The sequence below is a fragment of the Accipiter gentilis genome, chromosome 28 (assembly GCF_929443795.1).
Source record: "Accipiter gentilis chromosome 28, bAccGen1.1, whole genome shotgun sequence".
Lineage (NCBI taxonomy): Eukaryota > Metazoa > Chordata > Aves > Accipitriformes > Accipitridae > Astur > Astur gentilis.
The window spans coordinates 15,772,572-15,791,027 of NC_064907.1; the positions used below are offsets into that span (position 1 = coordinate 15,772,572).

General features: G+C 51.3%; 3 protein-coding genes across 5 annotated transcripts; all 3 read right to left on the reverse strand.

Moving 5' to 3' along the window:
• Positions 1-1,046: 1,046 nt before the first annotated feature.
• On the reverse strand, positions 1,047-6,754 carry LOC126051477 (protein phosphatase 1 regulatory subunit 3C-B-like). Of its 2 annotated transcripts, none has more exons than XM_049830737.1 (2): positions 6,599-6,754; positions 1,047-2,502 (listed from the first exon to the last, which is right to left on the reverse strand). In XM_049830737.1, the coding sequence occupies exons 1-2, from the start codon at positions 6,679-6,681 to the stop codon at positions 1,593-1,595; spliced, it is 993 nt and encodes a 330-aa protein (XP_049686694.1). In that variant the 5' UTR covers positions 6,682-6,754; the 3' UTR covers positions 1,047-1,592. The 2 variants fall into 2 exon arrangements, with proteins under 2 accessions (XP_049686694.1, XP_049686695.1); XM_049830738.1 differs by lacking the exon at positions 6,599-6,754 and adding an exon at positions 2,619-2,712.
• Positions 6,755-7,985: 1,231 nt separating this feature from the next.
• Positions 7,986-10,784, reverse strand: GINS4 (GINS complex subunit 4). The gene is made up of 7 exons (XM_049830739.1): positions 10,350-10,784; positions 10,025-10,111; positions 9,614-9,727; positions 9,036-9,133; positions 8,688-8,776; positions 8,204-8,294; positions 7,986-8,092 (listed from the first exon to the last, which is right to left on the reverse strand). Exons 1-7 carry the CDS (start codon positions 10,446-10,448, stop codon positions 7,996-7,998), a joined length of 675 nt encoding a protein of 224 aa, XP_049686696.1. The 5' UTR covers positions 10,449-10,784; the 3' UTR covers positions 7,986-7,995.
• Positions 10,785-10,961: 177 nt separating this feature from the next.
• GOLGA7 (golgin A7) lies at positions 10,962-18,233 on the reverse strand. Of its 2 annotated transcripts, none has more exons than XM_049830741.1 (5): positions 18,055-18,233; positions 16,429-16,581; positions 15,971-16,072; positions 14,727-14,790; positions 10,962-12,155 (listed from the first exon to the last, which is right to left on the reverse strand). In XM_049830741.1, exons 1-4 carry the CDS (start codon positions 18,163-18,165, stop codon positions 14,743-14,745), a joined length of 414 nt encoding a protein of 137 aa, XP_049686698.1. In that variant the 5' UTR covers positions 18,166-18,233; the 3' UTR covers positions 10,962-12,155; positions 14,727-14,742. The 2 variants fall into 2 exon arrangements, with proteins under 2 accessions (XP_049686698.1, XP_049686697.1); XM_049830740.1 differs by having other exon boundaries at positions 10,962-12,158.
• Between the last annotated feature and the right edge of the window lie 223 nt (positions 18,234-18,456).

Here is an 18,456-nt window from a genome sequence, read left to right on the forward strand (position 1 = left end):
ACCGGCCACCTGAGCTGGCAGCCCCTGCCCTAAGAGGGGCTCAGTTATTGCATTCCTTCACCCTGTCACCCGGCTGTGGCCCGTCAGGGCAGGCCACGCACCGGGCAGCACACGCGTGGCCGGCACCCACGTGCGATGACCGCTGGGCGACCGTCGGCAGCCCCGCCTGCTGGCTACAACCTCCGGGGCTCACGCCAGGACGATGCTGCCGACGCCCCAGGGCCGAAGAAACCGAAGCCGCGGCCCCGGCGGGCACGACGATCGCATCCCCCTCCGGCTGCCTCTTGGGCCGCAGCTTCGCGTTCCCGCCCGGCGGCCGCGGGCGAAGCCTTCCCCGCCCCAAACCGCAGCTTCGCCCCGCAGCGCACCCAGGGCGGGGACGGCTGCGGCGAGGCCGGGGGCGGCAGCGGCGGCGAGCGCCGTTCCCAGCTTTGTGCACCGGGAGCGCGGCGGGACACGGCCCACGACCGCAGCGAATCGCGGCGGGGCCCGGGGCTCGGCCCGGCGACCTTCGGTCCTCGGCGGGGGCTCGCCAAGGCAGCGGCGGGCGGGGATGCTCCCGCCGGAGGGCCGGCTCCGCTCCTCCGACCCGGGCCGAGCGGCCGGCCCGGATCACACCCGGCACGGGGCGGCGCTGCGGCGCGGCCCGCACCGCGGCGGGGAGGCCGCGCTCCCCGGTTAACGGTCCGCGGCCGGGACCGGGCCCTGCCCAGCCGCCCCGACCCCCCGCCGGGCGTACCGGGAGAGGGAAGCGGACAAGGGCCCGAGGACCAGGCGGGGAAACGGAACACGCCGGACCGAGCCGAGCCGAGCCGGGCCGGTCACGCACTCACCTGCCGCCACTGACCGCCGGGCCCCGGCTCCGCCCCCGCCACGTGCCGTGCGCGCCTCCGCCCCGCGCTGCGTGCGCTGACGCCAGCGCGCCGTCCGCGGGGCCGCGCCCGCAGGAGCGCACCGCCGGCAGAGGGCGCACAGCCCCACCCTCCCCGCCCACTCCCCCGCCCACCCGACCCCCGCCCCGGCGGCGGCGGCAGCAGAGCCAGGACTCGCGAAGCGCCGTCACTTTATTAACTCCCCGTTACAGCAACAACGACCGGAGGCCGCCCCGCCCGGTGGCCTGCGCGCTCGGTCACCCCCGCGGCGAGCCCTCCTCGGGACCGCCCCCAAGGCAACAGGCCCCGCTGGCGGCTGCTGCCGCAGCCCAGGAGCGGCAGCTCTGCCGAGACCCCACCGAAGGCACTTGGGCGGCACCGGGACCCCCGCGGCTCACAGAGCTGGCTCCCAGCCGAAGTGGCCGATGGACACGGCCGCGGGCCGCAGCCGGCCCTTCGTCACTCCCCTACTCTCGCAATAGCGTTGCCTCGAGAACCTACGGGCAGGAGTTACGCCAAGCAGAGGCTTCCAGCCTGTACGGCAGGAGCCAGCAGCAAAGAAGCTTCCGTGGAGAGCGGGAGCTGCTTGTACAGCAGCAGGCCAGACACACGGAAGAGCTAACGAAACGATGAGCAGCATCTTCTGCGGCTGACCCCTCCCCAAAGACCCTTGTACCATAGTCAGGACATGGGACCTACACCTCTCTGCAGACTGCCTTCCTACCAATAAGGAGCCTGGGTCTCTGAGCGCCGCCAGGTCTGCAGGTGAGAAAGGACCAGGGCGGCAGCCCGAGAGGTGCCAAGATGCTCCCAGGCCCCAGTGGCACCCTTCACGGCATGGGAGGGAGGGTGGATCATGCCCACATGGCAGATCTTGTAGTTTCTCCCATGGTTGTTGTCCCAGTGGGTCTTCTGTCCGCACTGGAAGGAGATACAGAACTCTGTGGGCCTGCGGGAGACGGATGGCTTGGGCAGGGCAAGCTCAAAAGAGAAGATGTCTGTGTCGGCTGAGCCGTACGTGCTATGCATGTACTGGCAGGAGATGTCCCGGAAGCTCTTCCAGCCATCGAAGCTGATGCGGACCATCACTTTCTTCTCGTACTCGATGTTTCTGACCTTCACTGTCCCTGACAGGGCACGGTCCTGGATCAGGCAGTTCTCCAGGCAGACAAGGTTGCTGTGTAGGCGGCTGCGGAAAGTCACGTAGTCCGCAGAGGGCTGTGGGAAGTCCAGCACATACCTGCACGCTTCTGGGCGTGAGTCCCACAGCCTAGGTCGGAAGCAGGCGAGGTCAGACAGGGCATGCTGCAAGTCACAGAGGTCCTCCTCGATCTTCGAGAAGAAGCGGACGGCCGTCAGCGAGAGCCCCTTCGTGTCGGCAAACACGACTCTCTTCTTCTTCTGGCCCTTGGAGCTCTTCGTGCTATCTCGCCGCTCAGGCTCGGGTTCTGCGCTCGGCTTCTGGTTGAGACAGGATCGGAGGGGTTTGCGCCCCCGGTTGCCCCGCAGCTCCTCGTAGGAGTTCAGCAGCTTGCGGATGGGGGGCGAGTGGCTCAGGCAGAGCCGCATGGCCAGGTCCACGGGCATGGCCGGGGGGGCGATGGCCCTCGTGCTATACACCTGGAAAAGCCTAGAAGCAAAGAGGGGGTCAGGCGGCGTTGCCCCCGGCTGCCGGACCTCCAGCCACGGCGAGTGCCCTCCCCCGCGCCCCCTCCCTCCCTCCACCCGCCCCCACCCCGCTCTCACTCGCCGCAGCTCATCGCGTCCCGCCCGCTCCGGTCCCGCTGCCGGCGGCTCCGCTCGATCAATGGAGCCGTGGGAGCGCCGGCGGCCGGGACACCCCGCGGCCGCGGCGACAGCCAATCAGCGCCGGAGACACGCCCCCGAGCGGCCAATAGGGGCTCGGGGCTGCCCCGCCCCGACGGGCTGAGAACGCGCCCCCGGGTCTCCCCCGGCCCCGCCGAGCGCGACCACCCGCCGGCCCGGTTGCGACCACCGTGGCCGGGCTCTGCCCCCCACGCTGTGCCGCAAAGGAGCCCTCTCGGGCGAGGCCGATTAACGAGCACAGAGCCCGAGCCGGCCCCGCGGCCCGGGTACCGGCAACCATCCTCTCCCTGCCGGGCGACGCTCCTGGCTGCGGCCTTCTCCTCGGGAGCTCAGCTGCGAAGCGGGCCGACGGGAGGAGCAGCACAGAAAAAGCTCCGAATGCCAGAAAAAGGCGAGTGCTTTTTACAAGACCGGCGTTCACTGAACCGTCAACACCCAGTGGGAGCTACAGGAAGAAGAGGAGCATGTTCCTCTCACAGTCTTTAATGGTGGGAGGCTTGAACTCTTTTTATACATCCCTTTTCAGGTCCAAAACCAGCTACCTCCAAGGTGCCTAAGCACAAAGAAAATTCCAGACTCCAGGCTCATCCTCTACCAAAGTGAATCTAACTCAGAAGTTTCTGACCCCAGTTCCTTGCCCTGAGAAAGAGATTCACTTGCACCTGAGCAGGCAAGAGACACTGTGGTGTCCCTGACACCTATATTCAACATCACCTTCTGTTCAGCTCACATGTGACTCCTTGACAGAAAAGACCGTCACCTAAATCAGATCACCCCTGCCCTGTACTACCTCCTAATCTCTCCAGAGCTGTCTAGCCATTTATGTTAAGCAGCCCTGATGGCTCCTGCTGACAGTACAGATTTTCATCAGCTCATGACACAACCTACCTATCAAGTATTTATAAACAGCTTTCCCTCGCCCCTGTGTCTGAACGTCTCCAGCACAACGCAAGACACCTCTCACAGGACGGCCAGGAGAAGTGAACTTGAACCCAGTACTTGGCTGGCAAAAAACCTGCAGTTCAGCCCCGGCCTCGGTCAGCAAAAACAGCAGAAAAAGAAGCGAGAGTCAAAGCAGCACCATCCCCTAGAAGGATGTGTGGCACTCGTGTCTCTGCTGGCCAGACACTCCTGCCTGGGGAGGAGCAGGACAGAGAACTTTGTGGGTGACCAGGGGCCAGACGCACTTGCCTGGCTGGGCCTGCAGGAGCTGGAGGTGTCTGCTGGTGGCCAGTGCGGCTGGGTACCCGCAGCATCGGAGCAGATCCATCTGCTGGACCTAGACCAGACGTCCCGCTGTCAGCACGCAGTCGGCACGCTGCAGCCGAAGCCCTGGCTGGTGACCACGCTCAGGCCCGAGCTGGAAGCAGCGCTCCCTGTTTCTGAGGCCAGCCTCGGAGACAGGCAGCACCACATCCTTCTGCAGAGGTCAGCTGGAGGATCAGCTACCCTGCAAGGTTTAACTGTGGCTGCAACTGCCCAAGTTACAAACCCAAGCAACATCTCCTGAGGTCATGACAGCAAACTGCTGCCCCCCCCCCCCCCCCCTTTGAACTAAGGACTCTTGCTCAAGGTCTCGCAAGTGGTCTGCTTTTGAACCTTTGAATACTTGAAACTTTTCCCCGCAGAACTTCCAGTTGTTTCCCCACCGTGTAGGAAAGTTTGTATAGGTAGTTGTTGCTACTAAGGAATCATCCTCCTCACTGGATCACATGTAATTTATTTGAGATCATTTTCCTGTAGATACCCAGGAGAAAATAAATAGAACCACCTTTGGATTACTTTTCCTAGACAGGACTTTCAGAGGAACAACTCCCTCGATACCAGCTCTAACACAGATATTTCTTGATTCTGGGAAAGCTACTGTCACCCAGAAGCACAGCAGCCTGCAGCCAGGGTTAACCAGGGCAGTGGAAGAGAAAGCCTGCAGAAAAATCCCTCAACAGGTTTTCCACATTTCACACATGATTGGGGTCTAATGGAAGACAGTCCCCCTGTGCACTGTTGTGATGGGTGGCATACTAGATGTATGCTTACAAGGACAGATGCCCTCCAGCACATACAATGCCGGCTATGAGTCCATTTTCAGCAGTTGCTTTCAGAGAACCATCCTTTCATCACATCCTCTCGTGCTGACAGTGGGTTCCCCCCGCCCCGCCTTCAGTGACTTAGGCAACTGACACAGACATGAAAGTCTTCCTAGCAATGAAACCACTTGCCCCACCTTTCTCCTGCACTCAGGAGAGCAGATCCGGCTCAGGCTGGGAAATCACAGCTCACCATCAGTGCCCTCCTTGCGACCTCTTTCACCATCCACCTACTTTGCATTTAGAGCTAATCACGCAGTAAACCCAAGCTATCTCCACCTTGAAGGGAGCAGAGAACAGGGCACGTATTTGAACCCAAGTTTTACAGCAGACCCCATGGAAGCTGGAAAAACTCTTCCCACTCTGCATATTCTATTCCAGAGGCACAGATTAAGGTGGATGGACTGCTGGGTCTTCTCCATCTATAAGTACAAGCCAAAGGCGTCACTTCCTTGACAAAGCTGCAGACACTTCCCCTTCTCCCAACAGAGACAGAACAGAGGCACGGTGTTAGCAGAAAGGCTGCACTCAGTCCCAAAAGTGTCCCGGTATTTAGTCACGGAAGGACACAAAAAGCAGAGAGCAGCATTTTCAGGTATGCCAAAACTGAATCTCACTATGAGCCTGACTGATTTCAGCCTACTAGCCATCTTCAAAAATCCTGCACAGCCTGTGATGAACATTGCCTTGTGCCAGCTGTCAGACTCCAGAGAGGAGCTGTACTGAAGGCAGTCTGGAAACAATCAGATCCAGTTAAGATTCAGCTGTTGGAAGAGGACAGCTGCCCCTTATACCCACATTGCTGCAGCTACGTGAGATGCAGCGGTAAGGCAAGTACTAGCTGTCTGGACAATTCTTCAGTCAAACTTAATAGGGCCAAGGAGAAAGTCTTCCAGACATGCCACCTAGACATTCTCCAAGCAGCCCTTCTATAGCACGTTTCTGCGGCAGCGGATTAACAATGACTTTGGCTGGGAGCTTCAGTCACCTCTGTGAAGCAGCCTGGGCTGTAGATAAAGGCAGGGCACAATCCACAGCCCTTCCTGGGGGGCTGTGCAGAGGTATGTGCTACTGATTCCAAAGGATTAAACTCAGCCTCCTCTTAACATCTATACTTAAAAGAATCTTCTTTATCTAAACGGATTCATTACGAACACTATAAACCACACATGCAAAGCCACTCACACTACAAGATGCACTGTGTGACCCTCTGCCTGGCAGAGGAAGGGGAGCGTCAGAGGAGCACCGGGCTGCTCCTCACACAGACTGCCGTGCAGGGAAGACCCTGTCCTGAAGGAACACGAGCCACTGTCTGTCCACGAGCCACTGTCAGTCCACGCACCTGACAGGCACTGAGCTGAGGTAGCACGGGACACCCTGGCTTCTCCACCAACTAGAAGACGCATGCACGGGTCACCAGGGCCAGAGAAGCTTTTCCTTTGCGTGACCAGCACAAAGGAAACTATTCAAAGGCAGCCTTGAGCTTGAGGATTAGCTGTAATAGTGGTGCAATGTCCCTGAAGTCAGCCAGTCCAAAGCAGCAGGTTGGAAAAGGCCGGAAAAGCAGCAAGGCCTCTCACCCCCCTCGCTGGACTTGATCTACATGCAGAATTCCAAGAGATGAAATAGCAGCACTTAAACCCTCTGTGCAGGACCTGCTCTGGTGTTGGCTTTACGCAAAGTCTGCATATGTAGCAGAACTGCAGGTTGAAGCACAAATTTTACATGGGCAGTATAAAGACCCCATGGCTGTGGCACAAACACCCTGAGCATGAACCAGTTGCTCTGGTTAAGAGGAGGTTTGTGACAAACCTGCAAATGCTGTCTGACATTTCCAAAGCTTTGATCGTGATTGCAGCATTCACAATCTGATCAGAGAAAACACAGCTGCCCATGGCTCCTGGAAGCACTCACTCCTTGGCCCAGGGCAAGAAATGCCATTATCAGCACAAGGTCCAGGTAGCAATTCCAAATCCAGGCCTAGTCTGCAGGCAAACCTCAGACACCTGTAATGGGAAGGGTGGGTATTTTACAAGGGTAGGGCTATTATTGCCAAAATGCCAGGAAGAAGCAGCATAGCTCCTCTCTGGCCATATTAGAAAGGGCTGTACTGACACAACTGTATCCACACCGGGACACAGGCTGTGTAGGCAGAACAAAGCTTGTGCAGCCTGCCTTCCCCAAAGGCAGGGCCTTTCCAAGGAAGCGCAGACTTGCTGTTTTTGGTCTGCACAACAATGCTTCAAGGGAGAAAGTCCAGGCTAGTAGAAACCCTGAATTCCTAAGCTCATGGCTGTCTCCCAGCTGATAGTCAGAAAGACAAAGGGAACAAACTTCATAAACTCCACCCTCCCTTCCCACTGCAGGTGAGGAGCTGGTGCTAAGCACCACACACAGGACCCTATGGCTCTCCCCTGCTTGCTCATGACATTTCCTTTGCTCTGAACTGCATTTTCCATCCTTAATGTGTTCCAAACCCCTCCTGGTCTTTCTGTAAGAACTAAGATTTGCACTGCCATCAAATATCTTTATGTGTGGTGGTTTTTTGCTCAATGGACCATATGCCGAATATGGTGCAGAAGTATCCCCCTGATTCACCTCAGAGCAACAGGCCACTTGCGTAACATCCAGGGTTGCACAGACCCTGTGATGAGATCAAAGCTGACAGGGGAAGGTGGAGTTCACATAGCTGGTTGCCACTGACTGTCAGTCAGTTTCCACCCAACAGCCTAATTTAAAGAATAGTGCCAAACTGGAACAGGAACGAACACAAAAGTGCAGGTTTAAAAGAGAGCACCCTACTATTTGCAAAGGCTGTATTCGCCTTAAAGGATAGATGCACTCCGTGACACAGACTGCCCTCGCTCAGGAGCACCAGAGAAAGGAGTCTGGCCATATTCCAGGCATGTCATAACCAATTAGGGGTTTGATGAGCTGTAGGGGCAACAAGCCCCTCGGCATCAGCAGAGGGAAAGACGTCCTGCTGGTTTATTTGCATGCTTTCAAGGGTACTCCTTCCGACACTGCTGCTGCTACTGCTGCCCTGCCCAGCCACGCCACGGCTGAAGGGGACACGGCCCGGCCCCCCCCACGGCCCGCTCCGCCCCGGCGCCATCTGCCGGCCACGGGAGGGCGGGGGGTCCGCAGCAGCTGCAGCAGCCACCCCCTGGCATCACGGCTGTCCCGGCCCTGCACTTACCGCTCACCCCTCAGATGAGCTGCACAGCTCCCGAGGCCACCAGTGGGGCAATGGTCTTGTACCGGATCAGATGCTGCGAGCCCTCCTCCAGGTCGATGGTGTACTCTCTGCCAGAGATGGATGTCAAGTTAAACAACCTCCCCTGCTTTGTCGTAACCCACGATGCTTTTGTGGAACAAGCTTATTTTTGTGCACCACACAGGGAAGCGCCCGCCTACCTCTGCTCATCCGTCTCTGGCTCGACCAGGATATTCTCCTGCCGCTCCAACACCCTCAGGAATACAAAGGAGTCCAGGTTGGGCTTTGGAACTGCAAACAACAGATTTGGAGCACAAGCTCAGCTCTTGCTTATGTTCCTCTGCAGGACACCAAGCTAACAGAGGGGTGGGAGGGACAGCAAACTCATGGCCAGTAAAGGGAATGCTAGACGCTTCTGATCAGATGTAGCGTGCGCTGCCTCAATGTAAGACAAGACTCGATGGCAGGGGCGAGCACGATCCTCTGACAGCAGCACCAAGGGACAGCAGCATCAAGGCACACACGACACAGCAGAGCAGCGTTATGACACTGTTATCATGTCATCTTTGCTTCTGCTGAACGCCAGCTGGAGGACTAGCCCATAACATTTCATGCTCCTCAGAGCTTTCCCCACATCCCTCCTGCTGCAATCTTCAGATTGCCCTGGAGTCTGGATGTACTCACCTGATTTTAGGAGAGACACTTTCTGCAGGTTGGGCGGCATGTGTTTTAGGGCCACGTTTCTCAGATAAGTCTCTGTGTTTGCCATGTACCTGAAACAAATCATTGGAGCATTTACTGGTTTAATCAAATACAAATTTGTGGGGAGAGTACTGACTCAAAACGCCAGCAAGTGACACCTCCTGGTTCCAGAGGCATGGCCAGAGACAAGCCCAATGGCTTGCCCTGGTAACTGCCTCAGAGTTACCAGAGTTATTTTATTTCAGCTCTTGTCCATAAGGAAACCTCCTGGTAAAACCTGAGTTCTATAACCTATAAAAAGGGAGGGAGATGCATCCAAAACATACTCACTCTTTAGCAAAAGCAAACTCCTCTGGCGACAGAATGGAAGGGTCCCCTTCGGCTCGAGACTTCTCCTTCTCCAGGACATGGGGGAAAAACTTCTCTATCTGATATTGGAACACAATGCTAAAGACTGAAACAGACTTTTCCCAGTAGTTCAGTGCCGACTACCCACACTCCCCAGACGCTTCCCCTGCAAGCAGCAGTCTACTGCTGTATGGGTGTACACAGCAGCCACAGGCCTGCCCAAATACCTGCTCCTGAATTAACAGCAATATGGCCAACTGGGGTCTCCAAGCTGCACAACCATATGTGTACATGGCAGGACCCAGGCAGAACATGCAAGCACTCAATTGTGCCATCCTGGGCTTAGATGAGGTAAGAAAACACTCATAGCAATGCTGTGATCCTCCTTCAAAACAGCAGAAAAGTGTGTCCAAGGTATGAATTCCTTTGGGTTGGACTTCAGAGGACACAGAGCATGGGCTTTAACTAAGTGCCTTGCTGAAGCAGGAGGCCTTGTATGAGTAAAAATCACTCCTGAAGCCACCCTTTTTCACCCCCTGGGCAGCAGAAGCAAGTATTACCTTTACAAGCCTACACCGCAAGTAGCTGCTGAGCACGTAACGGATCCTTTCAATCTCCATGCGGTGAATGCTGACCTTCAAGTCTCCTCTCTTTGCCCGTTTCAGGTTTGCCTCCTGCAAGGAAAGGCAATGAGAAATTAAATGATTGACATATCAGAAAGGAAGACAGGTTTTGTACATAGGGCCCACAAAAACAGACTGCGACTGCTTTTGGCGACACCAAGCACGCTATTTCCTTGTATCTCCCAGTCCTCCCTACAAGACAAGCTCAAAAAAGGTACTCAGAACAGCCTTATCTCAGGGACAGAGGAGCAGATAATCCTGGCAATCCCAGAGAAACCCATGCATGTATCTGCCAGGCCAGGCAACCAGGGCCTGCCTTTACCACCACCTTAGCCCAGCAAAACCTACCATATGGTCCAGCTGCTCCACAACACATTCGATGATCTCAGGTTTGCTCTCTAGCAGCTCTGGAGCAAACTTCTCATTCAGCCAGGCCTGAAAGAAGACACCACTGTAAGCAGAAGCGAGGAGTGCACCTCCTATACGCCCCAGTCCCCAGAAAGGCCAGAAACTCAGCCCTCTCCACCTCCTCCGGCGAGCCTAGGGACCCGGCCCCCAACCACCCCCCATCTGTCCTACAGAGCCCAGCGTTCAGTCACCCACCCGCCGCCCCCATATCTCCCCAGGGAGCCCCGGGGCCCGGCCCTCAGCCGCTCTCCCCAGCCCACACTACCTGCTCCAGGCTGCGGATGAGCTGCGCCGGGGTGAGCACCAGTTCCTCGCTGCCGCCATCCGAGTCCCCCTCCGTCCCCTCACCGCTCGCCGCCGCCATCCCGCCACAGCCTCCCGCCAACAGCTACGGCCCTCTGCGCATGCGCGACCCGCCCCACCGCGCAGGCGCTTCTCCCTGCCCAGGCGAGCCCCACTGCGCAGGCGCCCGGCACCGCCTAGCTTCTTCCCTGCACTGCGCAGGCGCCCCACCTCAAGAAAATGGCGGCGGCGCTGAGGTGGAGAGAAACAGCACAGCTGCGTGCGGTCAGGAGCCGTGGAAAACTGCTAAAAACCAAAGCTATATTAGCAGCGGACAAAACGGTTGCGGCTTAGGAACTGATCTTGAAGCGGCTTAGAAACTGATCTTGAAGCGATGCTGGCTCTGCTTGTTCACAACCGAGACCCCGCTACCGTAGGAGGAGGAAAAAAAATAAATCTCACCGCTAGTGCTACTGTATGCAAAGCAGGGCTATCAAGTATGACACAGACACAGTTTAAGAAAAAATTTACTAATCCATTAGTACTTCTGCCAATATTGCAACAGATGTGAAAGGCAAACACTGTTACAGTTTAGAAAAAAACAAGTTTTATACAATTCAAATATTAAACAAATCTCAAAAAAAATAATCAGTGGCTGAGTAATAAGCCTGGAATTTCAGATCCAGTATTAGCACCTACAGTACCACCAAAAACCAAAACAATCGATCTGTTCTGCGTAAGTCTCCTCCTTTTCTAAATTCTTGGAATTCCTTCTACAGTTGGACAATGACGCTCAGAACCTAAGCCAGGACATCCTTGCTTTGATAAGGGAAAAGGATGTAAGAGAAAAATATTAAGCCAGCTTGGTTTGTAGGAACTTTACTTTTGCAGGTATTGCCGAGGAATGTTGATGCATGGGGGATACTAAATAATGCACAGTTCTACTTTTCAATAGGTGTGCCAGCAGACAGAATTAAGAAACCATCTTACACAACATCTAACAGTTTGTCAAATCAATGTCTTCCTATAAATTATATATAATAAATCCATAAAGAAACAGTTTTACACTTCACATATTAATCAGAGTAGGGTAGGAATTGTTAAGTTTATTGGTTCAGCATCCATTTCATTGTACTTACTGTTTTATGAATGAATAGACCCCCTCTTCTGGTGAGCATTGACAGATGCAGTAACAGCACAGATACAGCAGTAGAAAAAACACCAGTATTAAAGTCTGGCTATTCCTCCCCCTTCTAGGAACAACCAAAACATTAAAACAAGTAACACTTTGCCTTCTGGTTTTCCACGAGAATCAGCACAGGAAACACAAAACGCTTGTTGCCTTGAGTCACTTCTTGCCAGGCAGAGGCACTGTGTATCCCCTCACTCCAGTACTGAACTGGAGGGAAGGCCTTGTTTCTGGAAAATTCCCCACTCTGACTTGCAGCTTTCCAAAGCCCGATTGATGTACAGAAGGTTTAAGAACTAGGGAGGAACAGCACTGCACTTACGTGACTAAAACTAGACTTCCGTTGCGCTAAGTGCCCCGTTTCTTTCAGAAGTGTATGTAGCTCTACCACTTCTGCTTTTTCTTGAAAAAAACTAAAAAGTGATCTCATTGCTTTAAAGTTTGCCACAAAATGGATGCTGACCAGCTAGGTCACCCCATGTGGAGCAGTTTTAGGAAGTTAGTCCTTGTAGTAGATGGCACTGTGGATCTGGCAGCAGAGAAAGGAATGATGCTCTAAAGTAGGAGGTAGGGGATACAGCAAGTCCACTGTTGAGCTATCTGCTGGAAAAGAAATTTCATATCATTAGAAACTATTACTAGATAAGACCAACAAAAGCCTACACAAACCTTTACATAGTTGTATTTTGTTATCTTAGGAGGTATGTAGCAGGAAAGGTAGGGTTACCACGTGCTGTGGAGAGAGCAGCAGGAACAGAAACCAACACTATGGATTTCATTTGTTTAACAGGAAATAAAGACCTTTAGTTCTTTGTTTCTTTCTGCGTAACAGGCATAAATATTTCCAATCTCTTTTCTGTACACATTGCCAACAACCTAGACTTAGACTACCATCCCAGGATCTGCAGAGTACCTAAGACAAAGGAGCCAGTCCAAATTTGATCTTTGCAAAAGCAAAGATTCATGAAAGTTCAATAGATATTTTGGAAACCTAGGGATAGTAATATTGCAGTTCTATACTGCATGCTATTAGCATGATCCTTTATTTTAGCCTCTCTCTTTCAAGTACCCTGAACACTCTTTTGACTTTGTGACTCTGCCACACAGTATCACAAAAACTAAGTGCGTTTCAGCAACTTTTTCAAGTTAAAGCTACCAAAAAGCTAGAGGTTGCTGGCCACTGTTAACTGAAAACATCATGAGTAAAGATACCAGAGTGAAAGCTGGAACAGCATCCAGCTGAAAAACTGCAATAAAAAGTTTTTGTATGCTAGAATACACTTGGAGACAGTCATGCAAAGATTTTTCCCCTTAAAACTACTGGGTAGGATAAGGTCTCAAATACAGTAGCAGATCTTAGAGTTCCTCTGAATTTACACAGATGTTGCCGATACCATTAGAAGTCCTAAGATATGCCACCTATTCCTAGCCAGAGTCATACCCTCTACCACAATACAGTCCACGTTTTGTAGAGCCCACATAGGCTGTGTTCATGAACAGATCATCCAGGACAGTCTGCAGGCTCCAAATGACTAGGAGCCAAATACCTGATAAAAGCTTTAGTTCCAGATCAGGCTTACTTGGGTAACTCATACTGCTTTCAAAACAGATGTTTACTGACCACAAATACTTGCAATTCATCAAACTATCCAGAACTTCATGACACAAGTCTTTCTTCATTTTAGAAATTTCAGTTGTTTGAACACTGACAGAACTAGCTTTTATGTAATTGCTCAAAACCCACATCACCTAGGAAAACATCCTGCAAGAACTGCTGTGAAATGAGTCATGACAAATGGCTTGTGCCAAATATATGCAGCTGCAGTTGGTAAAACACAAACTTATTCCAACAGCAGAACACAAGCTCCATGCAATACAACAGATTCCCAAGTGCTAATAACTAGATAAAGAATGATATTTTGAGACAGAATTGGCATCTACAAGTGATGCCAAGTTACAAGCCAGAGTTGTTTAGAAAGAGGTATGCATCAGCAAGAATCTTCACTGGTTTGCTTTACCAGAACTTCTTGTCATGGTTTGCTCCAGCTTGTAGTAGATTAATCTGATTTATATGCACTGTAAATATGGGTCAATCATAAACAGACTACCAAAAGAGAAATCCTAGAGACAGGTAGCAAAGGCAGGTTAGAAAAAGCACTGAAAGAATTTAGTAATACTACCAAGTATAGTAACTTGCATTTTCCCTTTAGGCTGTGTAAGGTTTGACTCTTAGAATATGTAAGATACAGGACAGCAGATAAGATATTCTATATTTATACAGTATCTTATCAAGTGTTTCTGAGCAGAAGAGGTTTGGAAGAATCCCACCACTTGGCACATGAAACCAAAATGTCACCCCAGGAAACAGTCGTTCACTGTTCAGTCCCTTCTGGAACAGAAAAGCCGCCATTCAACAGTATATAGAAGTGAGTCTTCTAAATACTTAGAACCAAGAAGGTAAAATCAATTAACTTTGATTTGTTTAGGATTCTGGGGCTAATAATATTGACTTCTAGGCAAAATACAAGGGGATCCTTAACATGCTGTTGTTATGACCTTGATCTCACATGTGCTCAAAACAGAGGCTTTTAAAATAGACCCTGGTTTGAGGTACCACAGAAAACATTAGAAAGGAAAAGCTGTATCACTCACAGCAGTATAGGAAGAGTAGGTGCTAGTATAGCACCATCAACGATATTTCTTGAATATTTCTCTCATGCTATTAGTATGAAAATTGGAAATCCAAAATAAGCATTTAAATAGTGACCTATTTTGAAGCCTAGATTTAAGGGTTAGTCTTAAGTTTGTCTGCTTGGAACCTTATGACAGAAAGAGTTCACAAGAATAAAAAAAGATTCTTTTATCTACAGAATAGAGAACAATTTTGGACATAATAGAGCACAAGTAGGTTTATGTATATTTACACAATCAAGACCTGAATCTCTCTAAAGGTAAATCTGGTATCACCTGATCTGTATTAACACTCAGTAGCATAATGCCAAATATTGATATTGCTCCTTATTCAGAAAAGCTAGCCCACACAAGATTTATGTGAACAGCCTTTAATTACATACAGTGATGGGATAAATATTCTGTCTCAGTATGACAGAATCTACCCCTCTGAGCATAAAAAACAGGTTGGGATTGATCTAGGATAAGATTAACATGTACCTGAGACTCCACAGTTTTATCTTCCACTGGTCATACCTCTGTCTTCATAAATGGTAATTTCAATCTGCACAGAAAAGCTGTTAGGGAAACATACTATAAAAAGATTATAAAAACATAACAAAAAAAGGTGGAAAAATGTTAAGATATTAGAACCTTTGATCCTTCTGCTTCATACCTGCTCTTTCAAGGCCAGTTTCAGAGCTACAAAGCAAATGGAACAGTACACATAAGATATGCCCCATCAGGTCAGATCAGTGGTCTACCCAGCCCAGGACTGTTCTGACAACAAGACCACAAGATGCTGTATATGACAGGTTTGTGAGCCTTGCCACCTTCTGTTAAATTTCAGGAAAGGTTATGTACTAGACAAAAGTTAACACTTCCACAGTTCAGCTACTAAGTCACTAACGAAACTGAAAATGCTTTTACTCAAGTTGAGTGGTTTATTTCGAGCAGGAGTATGCACAGAAAAATGCCGAAAACATATGGAGAACAATGAAGTCATGTAGGTGACAGCTATAAGCTATTTAGACAAATAGACAGATAACCCAACTGCAAGGAATCAGCCTTAGCATGCATTTAATTGGCATTCTGTGTTTCAGGTTGCTCCGGTTTCAATATTCTCAAGAAATTATATGTGTTGCTCATTCTGCCCCTAGATTGGCGACACAAGGTCTTTACAACTACTAAGGTAATAATTAGATAAAATGCCTGCAGTGTGGTTCAAGAGTTGAAGAAGGAAGGTTGAAATAAGCCACGCTAGAACCAAGAGCAAGTCCTAGGCTGGTATCAACTTACAGTGATGTCATATGACAAAATCTTCATCAGAACCTGAGTTGAGGGTTGCAAATTAAACAACAGCCATCTCTTGCTTTCACTTTATCAACTTCTATCCTACCAAGCTGGTCACTTTTTTTCCAATCAGACAAACTGCATTTTTAGAGGTCACTGAAATAGAAGAAGCATCTAAGTATTTGGAGTACTCTCTTTATGCATACTGCATTTTCAAGGAATTCTCAAAGGATGGACTCTAATACTGCATTTTCATTGTCTTTCAATGCGACAAATCTGAACGTACTAAAATCTGACAAGAGAACAGTACACAATGAAGAGTAACAAAACTTATCACATATTCTGCTGTATCACAGATCAAGCATGACCAGAGGGTGCCACACAGAGATAAATAGGTAGCACGTCATAGGTGGACAAACCAGGAGACAAATGTAAGAAACCACGAAGGATACAACTCTTAGTCCTCTTTCAATGGGGTCTGTCAGAAGGAGGCCCTGAGGAGCATAGATCTTCTCGTTCTGTTCCTGAATGAACTTGGCAATTTTCTTTAGAACCTGGTAACAGAACAGCACAGAAGCCACAGTTCCTTCGTCAGGTTTCCCAACATTAGAGTCAGAGCCCCAGCAATATCACAGATATAGCAACATTAGGAGAACCTAGCATGCACCCAGAGACAGAATTTCCATGATTCCTATGAAGTACAAGCAACCATTACATTACTCAAATTGACTAATACAGACAAGTCTGTCTGATGTATATGTGAAATCACTCTGCAGTAAGATTCAGAGTCTATATGGAATTTGCACGACAACAGCGCAAGCCGTAGAAAACCTACCAAAAAATAAGTCTTTGACTGAAGTCTGTAAGACATACAGCCTTCCAAGTAACAAGGTAAACAAAAGAAGTGCACCTTTTCATAATGTGTTTCCATGCACAAGAAGATGGTATAGGCAGTCAGACAGGCGAGACACCCTTCAAGGTAAGATTGGCCCCCAAGTTTTTCAGCTTCTGCATAGAGGTTATTCAGTGTTCGGACAGTCTCTTCAAACTGCTGCCTATCAATCTGCAAGAGAAGTCAAGTTTAGCTGTCATGCCCTGCACATTTCAGAACTCACTGATATCTTCAGAAATCTACCTGCACTTATTGCTTATTTGCACTTCGACACTTTGCAGCCACTGTGTTTAGAGCCAAAGTCTGAAGGGCACTTTGAGTTACAGACCGGTAGTTCTTCATTAAATATCTGCCAAGTGATTAGACCAAGTCTGAATTCCAACGCAATGTGAACACAAACCAATTAAGAGCAACATAACTAAACCAACAATGCAATTCAACTGGGGGGAGTGGGGAGAGGGGCGGGGGGGGGGGGTATGGGGGAAGCTTAATTCACACCCAAAGAGATCTGCTAGATTAAAAAGAGCAGTTAGGGAGTGGATTGACAGAGCTAACTCTTAATATCAATAATGCCTTGCTGCTGCTGCAGTGCTGGTCAAACAACATCTCAACAAAACAATACAAAACAACAACAAAAAAAACCAACAAAAAAAGAGGAGTGCAGTGAGAAAAAGAAAAGGCTTTAGCAGGGAGTGTTTGTTTTGCTATCAGTTGAAGATATTACATCTGACAGCATTAAACAAAATGAAAGTACTTGAGACAGTACTTGTGAGGCTATTGAACAGGCTCAGCAGAACTGGCTGGACTCCACAAGAGAGGACAGCATTAATGCACGACAGTACAACAACGCCCGCTTTATTCTCACAGACATAATGAACACATTCTATTTTACTGCTACAAAAGACAGCTGCCTTTCTCAGGATTAAAGAAAGCACAGAACACCAGCAATTTCATAAACACTCAAGAGAAGCGTTTTGAACTATTTTTCATGTGGCTTTTCACTGCAAATTAAAAGTATTTGCTTACCACAATTGATCAAAAATGCCATCTGGACAACAAACAATGCTTTTATGCCAAAAAATAAGCAATACCCAAAGCAGGATATGCCTTTAAACTTTGAAATCAAGCCTGTCTCACACTATGCATAGGGCTGTAACAGAAAGAGAGGATTAGAAAGCACTAGCTGCCTTAAACTTAAAGAGACTTTAGTATAGCACCTTTGGGGTGCACTGGAGGGAGAACTGTTCCCCGGACAGGGACACGGGGGAAGAAACCCACCTCCCTCCCACACCCGAGAGGACGGCCCGAGGTAAAGAAGCGGAGGTTTGTGCAAGAGACCTCCCACGTACTCCAGAAAGACGCGGAACGGGCCTACGGCCACGCCACTCCGTCAGGTCACTCCTGAACGCCAGCCGGGCGCCAGCCGGTCCGCGCCCGCCCGCCCTTACACCCAGCGGCCCGGCGGGCGTACACGGGGTCCAGCCCTTCCCACCGCCCCGCCGCCGAGCGGGCTCGAAGACGCCGTTCCCGCCGCGCACAGGGAGAGCTGCGAGCGCCAGCGGCCGCGGCAAGACAAGGCAAGGCGAGGCGAGCGGCGGGGACCGGGGTCCCGGAGGGCTCGGAGCGGGCCCGCCCCCACCTTACCCTGTTCTCCAGCTCGGGCGGGAACTTGCTCTGGAACTGACACCGCGTCCCGCCGCTGTAGTCGCGCTGGATGAACACCTTGCCCGACACGGGCGCCTGCTGCGGCCTCATCGCGCCGCCGCCGCTGCTGCCGCCGCCGCCACTACGCGGCCGCCGCCGCCGCCTCCCGCTCCGCTCACGGTCCGGTCCGCTCCGCCGGCCACCGCCGCTCACTTACGGCTGTCGCAAAAGCGTCGGAGACGACTCCGGGCTGAGGAAAGGGCGGAAGTGCCGTCTGGCGCACGCGCCGCCGCCTCACCCACCCTCGGCGAGCGGCAGTGCGCAGGCGCAGCTCCGCGAGGCGGGGCCCGCGCATGTGCGCGCACCTCCTGCGTCCCATTGGCTGCGTGGCGAATCCCCCCC

Bases quoted from the DNA above. Each gene is read 5' to 3' on its own strand.
- LOC126051477 (XM_049830737.1), bottom strand. From the start codon at position 6,681: ATGGGCAGCTGTGTTTTCTCTGATCAGATTGTGAATGCTGCAATCACG. The intron at 2,503-6,598 runs GTTTGTCACAAA...CTTTGCTTCTAG, and splicing joins ATGTCAGACAGCATTTGCAG to GCTTTTCCAGGTGTATAGCA.
- GOLGA7 (XM_049830741.1), bottom strand. From the start codon at position 18,165: ATGAGGCCGCAGCAGGCGCCCGTGTCGGGCAAGGTGTTCATCCAGCGC. The intron at 16,073-16,428 runs GTGCACTTCTTT...TTCTGTTACCAG, and splicing joins TGGAAACACATTATGAAAAG to GTTCTAAAGAAAATTGCCAA. The intron at 14,791-15,970 runs GTATCCTTCGTG...TTTTCTGTGCAG, and splicing joins TTGAAAGAGGACTAAGAGTT to ATTGAAATTACCATTTATGA.
- GINS4 (XM_049830739.1), bottom strand. From the start codon at position 10,448: ATGGCGGCGGCGAGCGGTGAGGGGACGGAGGGGGACTCGGATGGCGGC. The intron at 9,728-10,024 runs GTAGGTTTTGCT...CTTTCCTTGCAG, and splicing joins TGGAGCAGCTGGACCATATG to GAGGCAAACCTGAAACGGGC. The intron at 8,777-9,035 runs GTGAGTATGTTT...GATTTGTTTCAG, and splicing joins GAGTTTGCTTTTGCTAAAGA to GTACATGGCAAACACAGAGA.